Here is a 23,832-nt window from a genome sequence, read left to right as displayed (position 1 = left end):
AATATAAAATTTTAATTTCCTATTACTTTCCTCTAAACACAATGAAGGCTGGAATCCAGATACCAGATATTCGGAGCATTTTCTGCAGGAAGCAAAACTACTCCACTGGAATGGAAGACATAAACCTTGGGACTTCCCTAGTGTTCACAACGACTTATGGGAGAGCTGGTTTGTTCCTGACCCTGCAGGGATATTTAAACTCCATCATCCCAACAGCTGATATAACACGACATTTTAAATATTTCCCGTCTAAATAATGTGGAACTGTCCATGTGTAGCCTACTATACACCACTGTTCTTTATGAACAGTACCTCTGATACAAATGATCCACAAAAACAAAAAACCCTACTGTGTACAAATAGTACCTTGAATCATGTAGGTATTGATTTACTTCCTTAAGTACAAGTGGCAGTTATAGAAGATAATGTGAGTGAAACATGCTATTGGGAAGAAATAAACCCAGATAGATTTCAGCAATCTGCTTAACTCTGAATGAAAATTATAGCCACAAATTAAAAAAATTTCTAAATGCATTTTTCACATGTAGATATTTTTTAACAGGTTGTCTTGTCTTGGGTAGAACAATATATTACATTTAAAACATGAAATGTCTGAAAAAATAAAATATTCATAGATTTTTAATGATTTTCATTATATATTATTCTACATGTTAAATATAGTAGAAGACAGACTGATCTCAGGTTAACAAGGGGAAGGAATACCAGTAAGTCTTGCTAAAGAAAACAATGCAACTTAAGGATAATCATCTTCAATATATTTTATTGTAAAAACCATCAGATTTTCAAATGCATTTTAAAACTTTTAAATATTATTTAATGAAAAAGTCTCATATTGTTGTGTATAGGGTGATCAGCATTTACTGTTCATCTGTCATATTTAATGAAAAACACCATTATTGTATGCTTGAAAAAAGTCTTCAAACCCATTCTCTAGTGCGTGTCCATCATAATTTAAAAGGTATTTTCTCCACTCAAAAAAAAAATTTATGGAAGGCTGTAATTGTTAAAAACCAAAGCAATACCTAGTTACATGCTTTACAGAGTCCCAGGAAAAAATAATTAAATTGTTCCTAATCCCTGATGCAAGGCACTTGAAAGCACCTGCACAAAACATCCATGTAAACAGCAGTACAGCACGTGATTTAAATAACACGAATGACTTTTACACAGCTTTACCTGGACTAAAGGAAAAATAAAATCCATCATAGCTACAGCTAAAAAAGCATGTTAACATTCACAACAATAATTTGTATCTCTTATTACAAAAAAAAAACAGGCTATATAACCTTTTAGAAAAAAAACAAAACCTCATAAATATTTTCATATCAAGAAACAGCATGCTCCCTGGGTAGGTATAAAATCAGGATATTCAGAAGTGATCAGGAGTAGATGCAACTGGCATTTCTGAATACCCAGCTTTGATATCCACTAGGCCTAGTAGTCTGGACTATTTGTAGCACCATGGAAAATGCATTAGAAAATCACAAAGGTACATTACTTCAAAGTAACCTGGCCATGAGGTTCACTTAGTCCACAATAACAAATAGCAATGATGAAGAGAAAGAATTTTTTTTAATTACTGGCTTATTCGATTTACCTAGCAAGAAAAATCCTGTATTATATATTTTAGTACATCTCATGTACATAAAGCACCAGTTTAAATAAGATTATCAAACACCTCCAGCATCTTGTTACTCAATCTGAAAGTTCATTTCTCATCATTTCCATGTTACATGCTTAAAGCCAAGGAGGATAAAATTTGAATGGTGATAGATACTGAGAGAAGTTCAGTTCCTTCCCTATCAAATGTATGTCTCTCAAGTAAAACACAGATGAAGTAGCAAAATTTGAAAGGTTTTCTGCACGCTCTGGAACTTAACCATCCCAGCAGAATAGGTTCTGCCTACTAGAGGACCAGCACGTGGGGGTGAGAGGGCAAAGCCAGGGCTCATGGCCCTGACATGGAAGGCCGGGTTAGCCTTGCTGCTGCAAGGCCATACTCTCCATTTCTACTACCAAGCAACTCTCACAGACGCTCACCCCTGGTAAAGCAAGGAGGTCTGAGTGTGAATACAACTCGGGCAGCCCATCAAACACCACTAACAACTACCAGATGAGACTCTGCTGAGGGTTAACCTCACAGATAAAAGTCAGCACATTTGCCTCTCTACCAGTGGGAATCTTACATCAGCATGCCCTTCTTACGCATGGAAGGGATAACGGTGCGTCTAAGTTTATGCACAGTTAATAATCAAGTGTAAATATGCAGACTCTTTCATTTTTAAATTACAGGTTAAAAGTGACTCCCAAAAGAATACCAATTTCTTCATAAATGAAAGATAGTTTATAAAAAGCTGGAACGATTAATTCCAATACAAAAACTCATACACAAAAAACTCTACTTTCTCCTTCCAAAGTACTTAGGTCCGTAAGTAGTTCTACTGTACCATGATTACATCACCAGAGTAAAATATGAATAAAATACTTCAGTTAACAAACCACTTTGAGGTGGTGTCATGAGGGCCACTTCTTGACAACTGCATTAAAACTGCAGCATTTAAGCAGGGCTGAGAAACACCATTCTTAAGCAAGGTTTCCTTCTTCCTGTTCTTGCATCCCACAGTGATTATTAAAGGAAGGAATCTGGTCTGTAAATGACTGGGTCATCCACTGCCCATTCGGAATGTCATTGAAAGTTGATCCTCCACTGTCAGCTGCTGGGGGAGGGGGGAAAGGGGGGAAGAATGTTAATTTATTCTATTTAAAAGCTTTAAATGATCTAATTAGGAGATTTTAACAGTCCAGTGAAGGAGAGCTGTTATTAAAATAGTTAAGCTTCTTGAATACAATTATAAATTTCTACTCTATTTTAAGATATGTACTGATAAATCCTCATTTGTTATTCAAGGAGGGAAATGCACTTAAGAGTCAGTGACTTACAGAAAATGAGCTGTAAAAGCTTGTGAAGTTAAACACCAAATAACAATTGAATTTTCACTCTAAGTGCTAAATAGGTTTTTGTGTTTCCGTTCCCACTCTTCAGGAATTTACTCTCTTTAAAAAAAAACTTCGGGGCTTCCCTGGCGGCGCAGTGGTTGAGAGTCCGCCTGCCGATGCAGGAGACACGGGTTCGTGCCCCGGTCCGGGACGATCCCACGTGCCGCGGACGCGCTGGGCCCGTGAGCCATGGCCGCTGGGCCTGCGCGTCTGGAGCCTGTGCTCCGCAACGGGAGAGGCCGCAACAGTGAGAGGCTCGCGTACCGCAAAAACAAAACAAAAAAACCCCACTTCTTTCCCCAATCCTGGCGAAACCAAGTCTTTGAAAGCAACAAACAGATGAAGGGGACATACTCAGCCCATCTGAAGGGAAGCTGCAAGGTTCACTTCTGCACAGATTTTCACTATAAGCACCACCGTATGCTGCTTCATAACCCGGATCATACTTTTCCTCCTTCACAGCCATCTTCTTTGCATCCTCTGTGAGAAGGGTAAAAGGGATTTAAAACTGATTTTGTATAACAATTTTGAAGATACCTTTATTCAGAAATTATCGTGAACAAATCTTTTTCTTGAATTTCACATCTGAGACACAACTTTCGCTTTAAGCTCTTGGTAACATAAACCAAATTAACTCACAATAGCTGTCAAAACCTATTAGATTTAATTTGAGGTGAGCTACACTGTTTCTTGGCTCCTAGACATCTGTAGGAGCACGGCAGATGAGACAGGAAGTCCTTGGGAAAAAGATTTTAATAGTGACTAACACCTGTTATCAGAGCGCTCTGGTTGCCAATATAATTGTTTTCTTTTCTCCTGCTTAATTTAAAATTCACAACATACTTTCCGTAATGTAGATATACATGAAATGAACAACGGGAGTGATAAATGGTAAATGATAAACATACCTTGGGCTAGCCGCAGGTCAAATGTATACTGCACCTCTTGAACGTCTGTGTTGCGCTGAATGCCTTTCAACTGATCTCTTAAGTCTTTCAGCTTAATGTAGTAATGAACTTTGTCCTGGGCTCGGGGAAACTGAGCACATCTTGCACTGGATGATGGCATAACATAGCAGAGCTAGAATCATAACATTTTGTAGTTATAGAAATCTTACAATTCTATTGAATCCACTCATCTTGAGATTAGAAAATCTGTCTTTCGGTTAATAATGTGATACTTACCATATAAATATATGCAAAATCAATAGAAGTAACTGTTTGAGTTCAAATTTGTAATATTTACTTAGTACAAAGTCAATAAATAAAAACAATGAGGGTTCCCGCCTCCCCCAGTGTTCGTACAAAATGACATATAAGTATACGATGAAAAACCTTTCCTCCAAATTCTGTTTCTATCTACCTAGTTCTCTTTTCCAAGGGCAATCAATTGCTAGTTCCAGAGGTTTTCCATGAATATACAATCAAATAAACGTATCTGATATATGTACTCTCCCTCACCCCTTTTAAAAACACACAAATGGCAACATGCTCTATTCCCTATCCTGCACCCTGCGTTTCTTACTCAACAATGTATCTCAGAGATAATTCTGTATCAGGTATCTATATCAGAGTAAAACAAGCTTCCTTTTTTATAGCTGTGTAGTAGTTTCATAATTTAACCAGAGCCCACCTGTGGGCATTTAGGTTGTTTCCAATCTTTTAATATTATAAGCTGTAGTGAAAAACCTTGTATATATTTAATTTTGAATATGTGTGAGTCTCTCTGTTGGATAAATTCCTAGAAGTGGAATGGCTAGGAAGAAAGATATTTGCATTTATCATTTTGGTTGATGATGACAAATTGTCCTTCACAGAGCATAAAATATATCAGGATATATATATCTTATGTAAAGAGCGAGGCTGCTGAATTATGGACTTTCCAGTTGCAATTTTTTACAATTTTTAAATTGGCCTCTATACCATATATGACAGAAAAAAAAACCAAACCGTTATTGACTGACTTTGTTTTGTTCATGCTGCATTTAGAAAATCCTGATTCAGAAAGATATGTAGATGCAAACGCCACCAGGTTTTGTCATAGCACGTTTTCCAAGCTCAAGATAGTCTTCAATTAAAGTGATCCAGAAACTTGAAAAAGTAGATTTTTTCAAAGCTGGATCACTAATATCATCAATAACTCTGAATACTTCATGATAAAGAAGAAATTTTATAAGATAAATGCACTCACAGATCATTGTAAGAGCTAAAACTACCTATCTTGATATGATTCAGGTTCACTTACTATTGCTCTACTATGATCACACATCCAAGAGACATACCAGAGCCTCATCTGGCATTTAAGGGACAGTAATGCAGTACTTTATAGGAAGTAGGGAACTCATCTGTGCAGTTTTACCCAAGTAGACAAGGGTAGGCTGCAATTTAAAGAATGACCAGTGCTACAACCTACTTTATCAATCACATATTTATTAGTTAAAAACAGAAGAAATTTTAAAAGAAGTTAAAATATATATTGGTGGCATAAACTTTATTCTGAGGTCTCCACAGAAACTTGTCAGCACATTGGCTTCTCGTCATTTAAAATGCTGTCTATAACACAGAGGTCTGTGCACGTGTATTTTTCTTTTAAAAGTTGTAAACAAAACTTAAAACTATATTTAAGAAGCAAACTTTGAATCAAATGTCTGCAGAAACTCCACAGAAATTATAGAGTTTGAAAACCAATGTGTTATTTCATGATGCCTTTATGTATAAAGACAATAGCACCAAATGCCAGTCAGGTTGGCTGGATGCCTGTCTGCAACGGGGCTGTTCTGTTTATATGGCTCTAACATGAGATTGGACCAGGATATATAAACGGGGGGTGATTAGCAGTTTCACTAATCGGGATCATGTCTATATTTACATGTTTGTTTCACAACTGAATCAGGGCTAACCCACTTGAATTTGACAAGAATATGCCATTAAATATATTTTGAATGAGCTGTGAGCCAGCTCCTCTTGATATTTTAGCCAAATAACATAACTAACAATGTCATAAAGACATTTATCTGACAAATGTTTCTTTTTCTAATAAAACTATAACAGTATCTGAATTAATTTGCAACTATTACTTCAAGTTGATATATAGATATTATTCCACAAAATAGTGGGTTTTTTTCACGGCATAAATTAAAAATGGACAGAACAAATAAAAACGGGAAACTAGGTAGACAAAATTCATATTTAGTTGATTTACAAATGTAGTTTGAAGGACTTACAGTTTCTGTGTCTGGGATCTTATGCGGTTGAAGTCCAAATTCTAAGTTCTTAACTTTTACTCCAAAAACTTCCTTACTAAAAATGTCATAAATACCTAAAATGAAATACAAGCATATTTACATTGCCCATAACGTTAGCAAAGAAAAAAGATAAAATCTGAAAGTAAATCTTACATTTTCCATTAAACACTGCTATTCGTGGCTGATATTTCTGCAATTTCTGCACTAGAATACGTCCTCCTTCACGAAATTCTTTACTAAAATCGAATTAAAAAGTAGTCAAAATATAAATATGGCAATATTTATAATATGCTAAATTCAGATAGCTTTCTATAAAAGATCAAATCATATAACTGTTAAGCTCAGCTTAAACTAGATACATACGATGCTCCTAGAGTACTTGAGGTACCCAGCACGACCAAGGTTCCAACCTATAAAACCGGATGTTACGCAATCACCTGGAAAGATCCTTGCTGCTTGGTGTTGTCCTTTCCACCATATTGGTAAATCCAATACCATATTTTCCTGGTAAAGTATGATCATCCATGTGATTCAGTTGGACCTCACTCAGCCCTGACATAAACAGACACTTCCCTGTGAAAAAGAGAGTTCAGTTTATTACTGTAGAAGTTCAAAGGTTTTTCTGCCCCATGTATTGATGTGGGTCTACTCTTGAAATTAAAAAAAAAAAAAAAAAAAAAAATTTCGGATACTTAAAAAATTGTAACATAGGTCAAATACCATACCAAGCAATTACTATGGGCTGAGTACTGTGCTAAGTCCTTCACATGCATTACCTCATTTAATTGTTGTAACTATGAAATATTACTATTATTTATCTCCTTTCTACAGGAGGTCAAAGTAAATGCTTGTTGAGGACACAGCTAGTCAGTGTAGTAAACTTCGACACTGTTTAGCTTTTTAATAACTGGAAGTACCACCACCTGCCCCTGGAAAACCCTAAACAGATAAACATACACCAATGGACTCAGGGCATTTAAACATCTCGACAGTGGAGAAAATGAAAAGTTCCAACTTCTCTGGAAATTTTGCTTTCAATTAATGGAGACAACATGTTATTAGTTCCAAAAATACATTACTATCATTTGTCCTAAAGGTTTTTAATGCTGTTTACTTAATCAGCTAGTGTTTCCTGATTGTCTACTGCACACCTTGTCTTTTAGGCAGTGTTATAATAGATAAGACAATTTATATATAGGACAACAGAACAGAAGTTATACTTGGTTTTAAAGCTCACTCTACAAGTATGAGGGTCTTCAATACTAATTTCTGCTAGATTCAAAGCATCTGTGGAGAATGTCTCTCATCAGTCTCTCTTAACTATTACAGCTTGATTGCCAATGCATTTCATTTCTCCTAGGAAATCAGGTGAGCAGAAATCTGGAAAGGTAAGTATTCTATCTGTACTGGCACAAGGATGTACTATTGTTACTATTCTGTAGATAAAAGAATAGTTACAAAAAAGAAAAAATTTTTAAAAAGGTGTTAAAACTCACTGAAAACAACTCAAACAAAAAAGAAAGTACTCCTTTTTCAGGCCCCTCCACTCTTATACACCAAAATGGTAACAGCACCAGATCATTTCAAAGCTTTTATTTTTGTGTAAAAACACACAGAAAAGAGGTATTATATTTACTCAACCATATAGTTTCTTTTTTTTTTGTGAGACTGATGTATGTTTATTAAAGATTTGAATTTGTTGTTTTTTGAACCAACAGATCATATATTTTTTCCCATTTTTCTCTTTGGGTTTTGGTAAATTTCCAATTTTTTTTAACATATTTATTGGAGTATAATTGCTTTACAATGGTGTGTTAGTTTCTGCTTTACAACAAAATGAATCACCTATACGTACACATATAACCCCATATCCCCTCCCTTTTGCATCTCCCTCCCACCTTCCCTATCCCACCCCTCTAGGTGGTCACAAAGCACTGAGCTGATCTCCCTGTGCTATGCGGCTGCTTCCCACTAGCTGTCCACCCTATGTTTGGTAGTGTATGTATGTCCATGCCACTCTCTCACTTTGTCACAGCTTACCCTTCCCCCTCCCTATATCCTCAAGTCCATGCTCTAGTAGGTCTGTGTTTTATCCCCATCCTACCCCTAGGCTCTTCATGACATTTTTTTTTTCTTAGATTCCATATATGTGTTAGCATACGGTATTTGTTTTTCTCCTTCTGACTCACTTCACTCTGTATGACAGACTCCAGGTCTATCCACCTCACTACAAATAACTCAGTTTCATTTCTTTTTATGGCTGAGTAATATTCCATTGTATATATGTGCCACATCTTCTTTATCCATTCATCTGTTGATGGACACTTAGGTTGCTTCCATGTCCTGGCTATTGTAAATAGAGCTGCAATGAACATTTTGGTACATGACTCTTTTTGAATTGTGGTTTTCTCAGGGTATATGCTCAGTAGTGGGATTGCTGGGTCGTATGGTAGTTCTATTTGTAGTTTTTTAAGGAACCTCCATACTGTTCTCCACAGTGGCTGTATCAATTTACATTCCCACCAGCAGTGCAAGAGGGTTCCCTTTTCTTCATGCCCTCTCCAGCATTTATTGTTTGTAGATTTTTAAAAAACACGATTTGGTTTAAAAAAACAAGACCCAAACTATTAACAAGAATATCTAGTTTAAAAGTAAAATATTAAAAAAGGTAACCGCAGGGACTTCCCTGGTGGTCCCGTGGCTAAGACTCCATGCTCCCAATGCAGGGGTCTTCCCCTGGTCAGGGAACTAGATCCCACATGCTGCAACTAAGAGTTCACAAGCCACAATGAAGATCCCACATGCGACAACGAAGACCCCGTGTGCTACAACTAAGACCTGATGCAGCCAAATAAATAAATATTTTAAAAAATAAATAAAATAAATAAAAAAGGTAACCACTTACAAAAATGGTTTCCAGGTCCAGGGTAATGATGCCCTTTGTAAGCAGCCATTAGTCCTGGGTTTATGCCAATCTGCAAAACAAAATGTTTGTACATTTCAGTCTTGAAAAGTAGGCTTAAGTCTTAGGGCTTCCATGGAGAAGTGGTAGATAAAACTGAATTGATTAAAATAAAAATCTAATCCAGCATCAGAAGCTATTGCTTTATCAAGTACCAACTCTTGACCTGAGCAAAGTATTCCATTTTGAGGAAAAAGATTTCCTTTATATTAAAAGTTTTGGTGTTGTTTTTAAAAACCAGTTTGACTCCCTCATATCGCCAGCAGCCTCACCCCCAACTGGGCTGGAAAGAGAGAAGAGCGGGAGCAATCAATCAACCTGAGCCCAGGTCTAGCCACAAGTCTGCTTCTCAGCTCCCAACAAGCAGCTGACTCCACAGCATCTACACAGTTGTTTCCATGCTGATGTTTCTTACAGTTACTGACAAAAATCAAAGTTCAAAATCAGTGTTATCATTTATGGAGAACCCACAGGTGTCATGCAACCTAAGTGAGTCACGTGGATTATTTTATGTAATTGCAATCCCTATGCCAAAGGATCCACCTTCATCCTATCGTCACCCCTGCTTCACCAGTGAGGAAACCGGTGTTTAGGAAGGTTCAGGCTTGTCCGTGGCCATACCCATGTGGCAGGATGTGAAAGCAGACAGCCCTGCCCCGGAGCCCACCCTCTTGAACTCACCCATACAATACAACCTTAAGAAAGTGACTCCATTTACTACCAAGAGGATCTTAGAAATGGTTCTTTTCAGCAAAATGCTATTTGCAAGGATATGGTTAAGTAAAGTTAATCCACTAATGCTGTTTATAAAACCAAAGGGGAACAAATATCCTTACAATCACAATGTCCAGATTGAAGGTCAAAATGTCCGGTAGAGTCTTGGTCAAAAGTTCAGCTTCTGAAACACCATTGAACCGGTCTACTTTTCTTTTCACTTTAAATGTGTCTGTAATTTTTTCTTGCTTTTCTTTTGACTTTGTGGACTTGCCAGATTTTTTGTCTTCAGTGGGTTTTTTGGGTTCCACCGGTGTCTTTGGTTCTGTTGTTCTGCGTTTTCTTTTCCTTCCTTTTGGAGTCTCTGAAACACAATGATTTCCAAGACGTAGATGCAAAAAACCCTTAACTTACAAGCTTTATGCAGCTTTCCCAGAAAAGTCACCCCATCAACATTCTTTCTACGTTTCTCTTTTACTTCCCAACATCACTCTTCTCTGCAATCCCTCCCCCTCCCTTCTGGGTCTATGTGGCCTCAACCCCACCCTCCTTCCTTCTTGGGATGAAATGTCCTTGATAATCATAGATTGATTTTCCACACAATATTACCTGGCTTCTTGGCCTCCCCAGGGAAGCAAAGTATCTATGTACCATTTTATAAGAATTCTAAATAGTTAAGTCAACAAATGAAAGAATAAATAGATAGAAAAACAGGAAGGAAGGGAAACATTTTAATTCAGTTTCCCCGTAATTTCCAGCAGAACTCAAATGGCTCGTGGGCTTGTTTTAGGGACGGAGCGTACATTCTGTTGCCCACACAGTCGAAGAGGTGAACTGAGACATGCTGGGGATGAACGCTCTGGGCTGGCAGTGCTTGTCAAAAGGTGAGACCAGGGCTCTGAGCTCAGGACTTCAAGCAGAGTTTCTCAATCTTGGCCCTACTGACATTCTAGGCTGAATGATTTGGGGCTGTGAGGGCCTGTCCTGTACATTCAAGTATGTTTAACAGCAACTGGGGCCTCTACCCACAAGGTGCCAGTAGCACCCTGCCAGTCATGGCAATCAAGAGTATCTCCAGACAATGCCAAATGTTCCTTGGGGGAAGATTACCTGTGGACAAGCACCAGCGACATAAAATTACCCAAAGGAAGCCTTGATTTTGTCATCCGTAACTCTTTAACGTGGCACTTCATTTCTCGGGCCCGTATCCCACTCCGCTACTATTTGGCGTTTCCTCAACTGAGCCTCCCCTCCGTCCTCTCTTCTCCTCTTCACACTGCTTCAGCCACGCCCTGTGCCAAGGGGTCTGCCTCCATCGGCTGGTGGCTGGAGAAGTCCTAGCGCTCCCTGCCCGGAAAGGTAGAAGAACCGAGGGCAGGGTGCATCTCCAGTGCAGTGGAGTTAAATGTGCTCCTGCAACCACAAACTGAAAGTCCGAGCACATTCCTTACACCGTACTGCTACACTGAGGAAAATCGTTACCCTCTCTCCACCATCCACCCCCAAATCTGTTCTCCTCTCTTCTAATTCCCTGTCTTGGTGAATGGTACCTCTTTCGCCCAAGTGCCAGACTCCTCTTTCTCCCTCACTTCCCGCAAGAAATCCATGAGGCATGGCCTCGCCTCCAAGATCTGCCCTGCTCTCTACCATAGTGTCATATATAGTATTATTATTAGATACATATTATGATATATCTCTATTATAGTCTATCCTCTATGATATTAAAATATCAATCTATTTAAGTCCCCCTCTAATTCCATTTTCTCAACAGCTTCCTATCGCCTTCAGAATAGAACACACATTCTGTAGGTTAAACAAGAAGCCTTGACTGCCCCCTAATCCAGCCTCATCTCTCACCATTTCTTAGCTATACTCCAGACTCCAATAACACAGAATCACGGTTTTTCAACTGTGTCACGCTTCTTCATGTCTGTGGTTCGGTGCACACTGCTCCCTTGGCCTGGAATTTTCCCCAACCCATTTGTCATGTGCTTCACGTGCTACTCCCTCACTGCTGAATTTCAGAGCTCTGGGAAGCTGCCTCTGAGCCTCAGTCCAAGTTAGGTGCCAGCCCCGTAGCATCCTGTGCCCCTCTGCACCACTTAGTGTACAGAGGAATTCCATGTTGACTAGATTAGGAGATATTTGAGGGCAGGATCCATGTTCTTTTATGCCCCAAAACCTATCACAGTGCCTGGCACTTATTAAGTACTTAAAAAGTGGATTAAATTTTTTTTTTTTTTTTGCAGTACGCAGGCCTCTCACTGTTGTGGCCTCTCCCGTTGCGGAGCACAGGCTCCGGACGCGCAGGCTCAGAGGCCATGGCTCACGGGCCCAGCTGCTCCGCGGCATGTGGGATCCTCCCGGATCAGGGCACGAACCTGTGTCCCCTGCATCGGCAGGCGGACTCTCAACCACTGTGCCACCAGGGAAGCCCAAAAGTGGATTAAATTTTTTAACACAAAAACAGAGTTAAAATTCATCATTAAACCCTTTCTCAAATATGTTGGCTAATGCAGTAGCTAATTTTCCAAAGTATCCTGGTGAAAACTACCTTGTGTGGGTTCCTGAGCAGGAGCTGGGGCTGGAACTTCTTCTGGCATTTCTTGTTCATTCATAACTGCCATAGGAACTTCAGTCATCATTTGTTGGAATGGAAACGTATAAAAAGCTTGCAGTTGCTGAAGGGAACAGCTGAAAGAACAATTAAGAGAAGAAGACAAAATTGCCCAAATGTAAGGTTAAATGATCAGCTCTAAAAAACCATCAGGATCCAAATATTTGTAACCAGATTATAGTATTTATTTAGAGTTGACAACAGGAGCAAAGAGGGGAAGAAGATCTCTTCCCATATGTACACATTTACCCATCCTTTACTGGGTGCCTACTAACCATCTATAATTAACTCTCACACTGTTTTAATGACAAAATGTGTCATCACTAAAACTTACCAGTCCTGTCAGGTAAGCCTGTGCTTCCCTGAAATGAGATCATGGGAATTTTCTAGTAAACAGTTGAAGGGCCCACCAGCCCAAACAGGGTTGAAATATCCACAAAAATAATTTGTATTTCTACCTTCAGTATTTAATCCTCTTGTCACAAAGATCCCCTGCAACTTAAAACTTTTTTTTTCAGTTTTATTGAGATATAGTTGACATGTAACATTGTATAAGTTTAAGGTGTACCACAGTGTTGATCTGACACACATATACTGCAAGATGATTACCACCATAGCCTTAGCTAACACTTCCACCGGGGCACATAATTACCATCTCTTTCTCGTGGTGAGAACATTTCAGATCTGCTCTCTCAGCAACTTTCAAATATATCCTTCAGCATCATTCATTATAATCACCATGCTGTACATCAGATCCCCAGAACCTATTAATCTTATAACTTGAGGTTTATGCCCTTTGACCAACATCTCCCCATTCCTTAAGAACTTAAGGTTCTCTTTTGATTCACTTGCCTGTTTACTTATGTATTCATTGGATCTGTTTTTTTTTTAACGGTTGCTGGGTTGTTTTTTTTTTTTTTACCACTAAATGAGGACTAGAAATGGATATTTCCATAAATATCTGTGAATTTATGGAAAAGATTACTCTAAACCTCTCTTCTGAACATGATTTAAACTCTGTTCAAAGTGTTCTGTTCAATGTAAGGAACACGGGCCTTCACAGAAAACAAATGCTAAAAAATATTTCTGGTGACTATAAACCACTACCCCAAGCTGTTGCTATCAGCACAAAGCTAGGGAAGTAAACCTACATTTTTATGAAACCTGAGTTACAGCTGATGCAAAAAAAATGCCATTAAATATGCAGAAGGAAGAAAAACACTAGGAAATAAAATGGATAAGTACCATTTACCATTTGGAGAGAAAAGCCATGTTTTCTGTGGCAAGCTTAATAGTTTCTTTTTCTGTGATGTGTGGATAAAGAAAACAGGGTGCTCAGAAAGCTGAGGTTAAAAAGGCAAACTAGTACACGGTAAATGCATGAACTTTACAACAGGTAAATCATACCTTAATAACTTGGTTCTTAAAAAAAGAAGGCAAACTAAAACATTCCCTAGGATAAACTTAAATGGCCCAGGCAGACACAAGGTTACAAACTACCTGTGGGTGGCTAGGCTAGAACACTGGATGCTCAAAGAAAAACAGGGGCCCAATCTCAATGGACAAAACAATGGCGAAGCATTTTAGCTTCCAGCTATCTTTAAGGGTAAGATGGTAAAGAAAAGATGAAGAATTAGCGAGAAAGATATTAAACTATATATCTTAAGAGTTTTATTTCTTTAAATACATTGTTTTCAAATTATATGAAAAAATAAAGACAATACAATGATTTAGTAAACTATAGTACATTAACATGAGTCTACTATGCAGCTACTAAAAATTAAATTTATTGATATGTAAAAGCACAGAAAATGTTTAATATATAATAAAGTGGAAAAGAATACAAAATAACATTGTGAGCTAAGGCTGCTCATGGAGAAAGTACGTAGACAAGGACTAGAAGTTAAGTTGTAAAATTGAAAAGAAGCAAAGGGCTTAAACCTTGCCTGGCACAAAGTCAAATGTTCTCTTTTTCCACACTTTTCTTTAATAATATTCATATTCTTTAATAATATTCTTTTTGGATAAATTGTCCAAATAAATTGTCCAAATTGGCTGTGTTTATGACTGAGATACGCTAACGAGGAGCTGGATATACAGCTAGGTTAGTCGAGAGATCTCATGTGGCTAACCTTGGAAATTCCAGTAAAACGCACTGTAACTTCGGACTGTGGCCAGTGATGGTTTCCTGAGAGCTAATAGCCCCTTTCAGCTGGAATATATAAAAGAAAACTCATGTGGTCACAATACGTGAGTGTCACATTGTCAGGAAGGCAGCGTCTCACTCTCTCCCATGTTTCTTGTTACGGCTCTCAGAGTTGCACGTATCTGTCCCATTTTGAGCATTTCACAAAAATCCACTCTTAAAAATATAAAAACAAGGGAAACACCATTCCCATTACAAAAGGATTCTGAACTTAAAAAAATGAATTTCCAAAATGTGGCTCCTTTAGCATATTTAGGGGTCATTAAATTCTGACTTTCAGAAACTAAAAACCAAAATTTCAGAATTCAGCTGGCTGAAGAAAAAGCGACAAATATGGAAGAGAAAATGTGGTCTTATTTTAAGAGATATGCATCAGTTAAAAAAAAAATCCAGAAACTTGGCTATAATATGGATGTGTCCCTTAATCTTTCTAAAATTATCCCTGGCACTTTACAGTAAGTTTAATTAGAAAAGAAATAGAGAAAACTATGAAAAATAGATGTATAAATTCTGAGGTAATACACTATTTTTGAGCATTCAATTTAGCTTGATTATCTGAACAGCTTCCTAACAGCCGGAACAAAAGGAAAGAGGGGGGAATACAACATTCTTACTACTTGGAGAAGACAGCATCACATCTGTACCAAACCCTTTATGAACGTGAATTCTAGGAAACTAGAGTTCTGGATAATTTAATTTTCTATTATCTAATAATGGTTAAATTTGGAAGCAGCATGAACCTATTTCAACCTTAATGTGAAAATACTTCCTAAATACATTTGTTATATTTATATAGGATAACTGCCACTTCATAATTCAGAATTCTGCAATGTTTATGAACAATAATTTTCTCTGTTATTAGAGACAGCAACAGAGGAGTGCTTAGCAACCTCTCAGGACCTCCGTTCCCTCCCCATGAAAATGAGGGGTGAGACTCCGTGATTTCCACATATATGGAGAAAGTGTAGGAAATAAGACCAAAGCTGTCCAGACTCAGAATGGACCCCAAATCATTTTAATTTTCTGTAATTCCCTGATATCAAACTTTCGAGCATGATAAATGATTTTATTTCCCCTTGTTGACTTTTCTCCCCTATCATGTGTGTTTGTCCCCACACACAAATGTTCTGGACACCTCTTCCCTTTTCCTGCAGTTAACCCTTTCCTCTCTCCTAGCCTCCATTTACACCCCCTTCACCTGAAAAACTAACTCGGGGCGGTGGGATGAATTGGGAGAGTGGGATTGACATATATACACAACTATGCATAAAACAGATAACTAATGAGAACCTCCTATATAGCACGGGGAACTCTACTCAATGCTCTGTGGTGACCTAAATGGGAAGCAAATCTAAAAAAGAAAGGACAGATGTGTACGTATAACTGAGTCACTTTGCTGTACAGCAGAAACTGACACAACACTGTAATGCAACTGTACTCCAATAAAAATTAAAACAAACAAAAAACCCAAAAAACTAACTCTTTAAGGTTTCCCTAAGATGAATGACTCCAACTTCTTTAACCTTCAGTTATTTTCTACTATTTTAAAGATTTAAGTTGCTTTTTTTCTAAATATATTTGTCTTAGTTTGTTCAGGTTGCTATACAAAACACCATAGACTGAGTGGCTTATAAACAACAAATATTTATTTCTCACAGTTTTGGAGGTTGGAAAGTGCAAGTTCAAAGTGCTGGCAGATTTAGTGACTGGTGAGGGCCTGCTTTATGGTTCATTTTAGGTTGACTTCTTGTTGTGTCCTCACATGGGGGAAGGGGTGAGGGATCTCTCTGGGATCTCTTTTACGAGGGCACTAAGTCCAATTAGGAGGGCTCCGCCCTCATGACCTAATCACCTCCCAAAGGCCCCACCTCCAAATAACCTAACCATATGTTAGGTTTCAACATATGAATTCTGGAAGGACACAAACATTCCCTCTATCGCAACATTTTATTACCTTCATTTAAGCAAGCATACACAACACTGAATACTTACAAAATAACGATCATTGTTAAATAATCCGAATGCTCAACTGAAAGGGACGAGTTACATAAATTATGATGGAATACATTATAACTATTTAAAGCCTACATTCAATATTGCTAAGTGAAAGTGCGTGTATTCACCATGCATTACTGGGTACTTACTGTGCGGGGTCTACTAGAAACTGAAAACACAAAAAACTGAGAATGAGCCAGAACCCCAACTCATTTAACTATTGTGCATATAGCATAATTTCAAGTTTCCTCACTATCTGGTCATTTTTCTAGTGCTCAGGATAAAACGAAATAAAAATACTCCATAGCCTCATCATCCTGAAACTGAGCAGGGCTATCAACTTCCTCATTCTGGAGACATATTACAAAATCATTACATTAGCTTTACTGGCACCCACAGTATACTGCTGACTCATACTGAATTTACCATCAATGAAAACTGCCCTTTATCACCGCTCCCTCACCTCATGCCTGTAGCACTGTTCTTTCTATACGTAAGCACAGGATCGTGCCTCTTTTTGTTAACAGATGATTCACATTCCAGCCAGTTGGGATTGACCTGGATTCTGACTCAATCTATCAATTCCACAAACCCCTCACAGAGTTGGGTCACTCAAATATTTGATCAGCACCCTGAAGCTGTTAAACACTGAAATGTTGGGGTCGGACTACATGGCACATCATCAGTATAGACCTCTCTTCAGCCTGGCCTTGACTCTCAGTAGTAAAGCAGTTTTGATTTCACCTAAGAGGACTGCCACCAGTCTAGCCTTATCTTGCCCACAAAACGTACAGATGTTAGGGAGGCTGACTTTGAAGCTACACTGCGTGGGTTCAAATTTCAGCTCTGCCATTTACCAGTTCTGTAGGCAGGTTCCTTAACCTCTTTATGTCCCAGCTTCCACATCTGTAAAATAGGGACAGAAGCACCTAATTCATTGATTATGAGAATAAAATTAGTTAACACATGTAAAACACTTAAAACAGTGCCTGGTATGTAACACATTTGTTATAACAAAAACGAAGACAACAGGGGATGATTAAATAGTCTAGGTACCCCTGTCATCCACCTTCTGATGCTGTCTAGCCTAGTATCATTATCAAAAAGGGAATGAACCTAGCCTGGTAGGTCTTGCTTTATTCTGAACTTGTACTGTAGCTTAGTGGTCACTAGTTCCTTTTAAATATGTTCAATAACCACTGAGAAGTAAAAATTTTATTTAGGATCAAAGTCAATAAATTCCATGACAGCCTCCACCTGTGGAAAATAAGAGGGATCCATGTGTTTATTTTCAGACTTTAGGCCCCTCTCCTGTTGTCTACAAGTTATTAAAGAATGCTGTAATCTGGCCTCTCACTTGAAATACAACTCATCTGGGTCAGGAAACATGATTTCTGTTAGAGCAGCTAAAAGTTCTCTTAAATGACCTCATTGATCTTGAGCTTTAAACCTAACAATCATTCTGCCATTTTCCATCTACAATCATTTTTCTTAACATGAAATGAAACATCAAAATCAGAACTAAGTGCTTATATTTTCTGTCATCTACTAACAACATGCCAGTGAACAAGGCAGAAAACCCCAATCTTTCTTGTCCTTCTTATTGTCCACACTAACTCAAAAAAGTTATTGGTCTCTTTAACATTTCTAGAAAGCCAAATCTCATCTGAGGGTTGATCTTAACTGTCTGTATTCTCGGTGGTCTGTGTCACGCGTTTCCAGTCGTTTTTGACTTGGCATCCTACTTTCCATCTTTGGTAAATGTCCTTTTCACGCTTGAGCTCATTAGAAACATACTGGTCCTCTTCTTCCTTTTTTCCCTCTCTGGTTAGACTGTAAGTACTTGTTTAGATTCTTGAACTATTCTTTTCTTAAAAAGGGTCTATATCTATGGAATTTTTTTCTTTGAATTTTTTGAAATTAATCTTCCAAAGTAAATAGTAAATTCACTATACCCAAAGTTCCATGCCATTCCTTGATTAGCACAAAGTCAAGGATGACAGAGAACCACTTTCTCAGGATTACCTGGGGCCTGAGTCATTTCAGAATGCCCAAGAATAAACTACTGAGAGTACTAACACAGAGTTCTCCATATTTCCCAAGGTGAATGCTTTGCAAATCAAAATAAAAAATGATCCATAACCCAATGGATTAAGTTAAGACCAAATATAAGTCAGAAGGTTTTGAGCTAAACATTGTACCAGAGAGACCTATTACTTTGCTGTAAGACACTGAGCAAGGTCTGACAATGTGAACAAGCAGCCCTCCCCAAATCTGCATTCCGGAACAGGCATGATGGCCGACCGGACTGTACCATTTTATTAAAGGTATTGAGCGTCCAGATTTTGGTGTTCGCGAGGGGCCTGGAACGAATCTCCCACGGATACGGAGAGATGACTGTAATTTACTTCATTTAAGGTGCTACCCAGGTTTCAATTCTGATCTGAAGATCACAAAGATGAGAGTGATTTCCACAAGTTTTGGTGTTCTTCACGGAAAGAAATGCAGTTATTTCAGGACTTGATTCATAATGTCAAGATGAAGTCTTACACTTTATCTACATATATCTCCTTCCCTAAACTCTAAGACAATCTATGTTGGTTACTTAAGCACACCCCTTGCACATAACGCCGACTCACAGCATGTCGCAACTGGATTCCACAGACGCCCTATTTTACAGATATGAACAGGCCCAGAGAAGTTTAGTGTCTTGCCTAAGTTCAGGGCCCAATGGCCAGAAAGTCAGGATAATTCTTCATTAGGTCTAACAGTATTGTATTCCAAAATAAACCTTTTTTTTTTTTTTTTTTCTTTTTAAAGACTCTGTTACCATGTTTAGTTCATTTGGCTTTCCGTCTGGGGTTCCAATTTCGAGATTTCTGCTTTTGCAAAACTCTCCACGCCTCTTACACTCCCCAAAGGACATACTACAAGTAAATTCTTGAGAGTCCCGAAGACCACTAGAACACAATTTCAGACGACTTCTTGGGAGTGTTATTCCTAGTCCCAGAATTCAAGAGCTCTAGTGAGGCAATGTTATCTACCCTGTGCCCCTTTGAGGAAGAAAGACACAGTAAGTCTACAACTCTGAGATGAAAACTCCTGGAGTAATACGTGTGATACGTATCACACGCATCCTTACAGCTCTGCACGGTAATAGAGGGTGAAGGGAAATGTAGCCAAGAAAGGTAACCGGAAACAAATACTAACCAGAGACTGCTGGTTGCTTATTATCGCATTTTAATGCTGGCTAGGTGCCGAGAAGGACTGGACAGGGGAGCCCAGATGCCAACGGCGCCCACACTGAGTGACCTATGCAAGGGCCTGCCCGAGCAGGCCGCCAGTGCGCACGCGCGGCCCCGGCCTTTGTACTGGGTCCGTGCCCTTAAAGACCCCCTGCGTGCGTGCGTGCGTGCGTGCGCGCGCCCGCGGCCTGCCCCGCGGCGAAGGGCGCGGGGGGAGGGGCGGTGCCCCGCCCCGGCCTTACCTGCCTGCGTTCTCCGCTTCCATTCCCTGCTGCCAATCGCGCGCGCAGCTACTCCTGCCCGGCAAGCAACCGACCGGACTGTGTAGTACCGCGGCCCAGGCACGTACTGCGGTACGGTAATAACCAGACACTTACATTCGATTGCTGGCAGAACTGGGACAGCGACTGGCGCTCAAGCTCCTCCCCCAAGTTTCTAGTCCCCCCTCCCCCCAGGCCAGACCCACCCTCAGTCCGGCGCTTCCGTCTGCCCGGAGCCAAATCACACGCCCTGTGCTTGTCACGTGATGTAGGGCAGTCCAATCACGTTCTCCCCCCTCTCGTTGGTTTTTCTGCTCGCCACTTGGCCTTCCGGGAAAGGTGGAGGATAAAAAGGCAGGGAGGGGGAACGCTCTGGGGATGTAAGCTTTTGTCAGCCTGACTTTTCGGTGGTGGGCTGGTGGCGGTGCGTGCGGGTTGGGGAAGTCCTCTCTGTGGGCGCTGTGTAGGTGGGGCGGTTATGCTTATCACAATTATCCAGGCCTTTCCACCTGGATAATTTTATTCCGATTAAAAACAGCGATTTGCCTTAATTACCAAGTAATTACTGTGATGTAGGAGAAAGCAGAGACTTTGGTATCAGAAAACCTGGGAGTCCTGGCCACTGTACCATCTTGGGCCTCAGTTTCCTAATCTGTAAAATGAGGGTGATTGTAAAACGGCTTTGTAAAATGTGGAACTTTACGTAAACCGTTCTCTGCTTTACTTTTAATATGGAAAAATATAAAAGTTTAAACTTTGTGAGAGTAGATGGCACTCAAGCATCACCTCCTCGTTACAACCTTCCAGACTAAAAACCCCCTTTTATTCTCGCTGGCTGTTAAAGCTGGGTTTTGTTTCATTAGTTCTCAAGTTAATCACTGGTTTTTGTACAAGGATTTCATTAAATAACTGTTAATGGAAATAGGCTTTTCTGTTTCTTTAGTTAGCCTGATGGAACACATGGCTGCTGTATTAGTTAGCTTTCCATATTTTATGCTGTGAGTCCAAAATCTCAGTGGTTTACAGCAACAAAGGTTTATTTCTCACTCATTAATACACGAGCTGGGAAATGGCTGAGGCTCTGTGCCACTTGTGTCTTCTTCATTCTAGGATCCAGGAAAGGGCTTTCATGAGTAAATACAGAAATATTGATTTGTATTATATGAATTGCTTAAGTGAAACTTATAACATTTTAAAACTTTTCAGAACGTCTACGAATACTCTGCTTACTAGTAAGTAGGTGTCACTCAGAACCTGACTCATGGTTGGTATTCAGTGATTATTTGTTTAGTGAATGAATTAACAACAGCCCAACCTCTCTTTCTCTCGGTTTTGCTAACCACTCAGGACCACAATCCAGAAAAGTTTTAAAGCAACATCTTTGAGGTACTCCTGTATGGTGTTTTTGTTTGTTTGTTTGTTTTTTTGCCATGCCACGGTTTGCAGGATCTTAGTTTCCCAACCAGAGATGGAACCCGTGCCCCTTGCAGTGGAAGTGCAGGAGCCCTAACCACTGGACTGCCAGGGAATTCCCTGTCCTGTGTGTATTTTTAAATGCATGAATTAGGCGAGCATATTGTGAAAATTAAGTAGAAGTGAAGGTTACTAGTGGGAAGCTCAAGAAGTAGGAAGCTAGAGTCATGGGTAGGAAATCGCCTCTGACGCTGGCAGGCAGGGCCAGCTTTATGGGTGTGTGATCTGTGTAGTCGAATAGGGCCCTACTCTTATAAGGGCCCCATAGTTAGTTAATTTAATGTTCTGCTACTGCCATCTTGAAATTCTTAAATAATTATTTAATGAGGGGTCTGCATTTTTACTTTGAACTGGGGTCTGCAAATTATGTAGTTGGTCCTGTTGACAGGTGTTAAAGAGGAAGATTAAATAATGTGCCAGTGTCTCTGTTGAATATGGGGGCCTTGGAGGCCAACAGCTCATAGCAACAAGGAGAATGGATGACAACAGTTATATTCATAACAATAACAATGGTGATAATAATGATGGTAATAAGGCAGCTTACATTTACTGACTATGTACCATGCACTGTTGTAAGTGCTTTGCATATATTAATTCTTTTAATTCTCAGGAGAACCCTATGAACTGATGCCACAGCTCAAGTTTAAAGGCTATCAGGCTGGAGAACCAAGAAAAGCCAATGCTCCAGTTCAAATCAGAAGGCCATCTGCTTGAGAATTCCTTCTTGTTCAGGGAGATCTTTTGTTCTGTTCAAGCCATCAACTGATTTGATGAGGCCAACCCACAATATGGAGGGCAATCTGATTTACTCAACGTCCACTGATTTAAATGTTAATGTCATCCAAAAACACCCTCACAGCAACATCCAGAATAATGTTTGACCATATATCTGGGCAACATGGTCCACCTAAGTTGACACATAAAATTAACCATCAGAGGTAGCAACTATTATTATCTATATTTTGCAGACAAAGAAACTGACAGCGAGGTTCAATAACTTGTGCAAGTTCACACAACTACTAAGTGGCAGAGTCAAGAGTATTGCCAGGGCAACCTGGCTCCACAGTCCACCCTCTCAGAGCTATATGTGAGCCTTAGCAGAGTATGAGGAGGAAGGAGGGCTTCAGACAGTAGGCTATTCAAAGCCCAAAGAGCTGGTCATCATATGTTTATAGCATTAAATGCCTGTGTTAGCAAAGAAGAAATGTCTCAAATGAATGACCTCAGCTTCTGGACTTCCCTGGTGGCCCAGTGGTTAAGAATCCACCTGCTATGCCAGGGACACGGGTTCAAGCCCTGGTCTGGGAAGATCCTACATGCTGTGGAGCAACTAAGCCCGTGTGCCACAACTACTGAGCCTGCGCTCTAGAGACCACAAGCCACAACTACTGAAGCCTGCATGCCTAGAGTCCATGCTCCACAACAAGAGAAACTACCACAATGAGAAGCCCACGCACTGCAATGAAGAGTAGCCCCCACTCGCTGCAATTAGAGAAAGCCTGTGCTCAAAAATGAAGACCCAACGTGGCCAAAAATAATTAATTAATTAATTAGTTAAAAAAACGTGACCTCAATTTCCATCTTAAGAAACTAGAGAATGAAGAGCAAATTCAACTCAAAGTAAACAAAAGAGGGACTTCCCTGGCGGTTCAGTGGTAAAGAATCTGCCTTACAATGCAGGGGACGTGGGTTTGATCCCTGGTCAGGGAACTAGGATCCCACATGCCACAGGGCAACTAGGCCCACGTGCCACAACTACTGAGCTTGCCTGCCTCAACTAGAGAGACTGCGTGCTGCAAACTACAGAGCCCACATGCTCTGGAACCCACACATCACAACTACAGAGCCCACGCACTCTGGAGCCTGTGCGCCACAACTAGAGAACAGAAAACTTGCACGCCACAACTAGAGAGAAGCCCGCGCGCCACAATGAAAGATCCTTCATGCCTCAACACAGATCCTGCATGCCACAACTAAGACTCAATGCAGCCAAATAAATAAATAAATAAATAAATCTTAAAAAAAGTAAACAAAAGAAAGAAAATGTAGAGTGTAAAATCAGCAAAATCAAGAACAGAAAAACAATAGAGAATAAATG

The 23,832-nt window shown here is 39.6% G+C and overlaps 2 protein-coding genes across 9 annotated transcripts in view; one reads left to right on the top strand and one right to left on the bottom strand.

Moving 5' to 3' along the window:
• The window catches only part of GLT8D2 (glycosyltransferase 8 domain containing 2), a 55,288-nt gene extending 54,294 nt beyond the window's left edge, over positions 1 to 994 (top strand). For all 5 annotated transcript variants that reach the window (XM_067010010.1, XM_067010008.1, XM_067010009.1 and 2 more), the window contains one exon: positions 48 to 994. In XM_067010010.1, coding sequence (XP_066866111.1) covers positions 48 to 220 — 173 coding nt within the window. In that variant the 3' untranslated portion in view covers positions 221 to 994. The remainder of the gene's footprint in view (positions 1 to 47) is intronic.
• On the bottom strand, positions 516 to 20,508 carry TDG (thymine DNA glycosylase). 4 transcript variants are annotated; one of them, XM_067010005.1, is made up of 10 exons: positions 20,379 to 20,432; positions 12,493 to 12,632; positions 10,061 to 10,302; positions 9,168 to 9,237; positions 6,700 to 6,835; positions 6,416 to 6,498; positions 6,242 to 6,336; positions 3,927 to 4,098; positions 3,373 to 3,498; positions 516 to 2,735 (listed from the first exon to the last, which is right to left on the bottom strand). In XM_067010005.1, the coding sequence occupies exons 2-10, from the start codon at positions 12,581 to 12,583 to the stop codon at positions 2,605 to 2,607; spliced, it is 1,146 nt and encodes a 381-aa protein (XP_066866106.1). In that variant the 5' UTR covers positions 12,584 to 12,632; positions 20,379 to 20,432; the 3' UTR covers positions 516 to 2,604. The 4 variants fall into 4 exon arrangements, with proteins under 4 accessions (XP_066866106.1, XP_058936291.1, XP_058936290.1 ...); XM_059080308.2 differs by having other exon boundaries at positions 612 to 2,735; positions 20,244 to 20,508; XM_059080307.2 differs by having other exon boundaries at positions 623 to 2,738; positions 20,244 to 20,475.
• Between the last annotated feature and the right edge of the window lie 3,324 nt (positions 20,509 to 23,832).

The sequence above is a fragment of the Kogia breviceps genome, chromosome 12, assembly GCF_026419965.1.
Source record: "Kogia breviceps isolate mKogBre1 chromosome 12, mKogBre1 haplotype 1, whole genome shotgun sequence".
In the NCBI taxonomy this organism is placed as follows: domain Eukaryota; kingdom Metazoa; phylum Chordata; class Mammalia; order Artiodactyla; family Physeteridae; genus Kogia; species Kogia breviceps.
The sequence above is the reverse complement of the archived record's forward strand: the minus strand, read 5'-3'. Positions and strand labels throughout refer to the sequence as shown.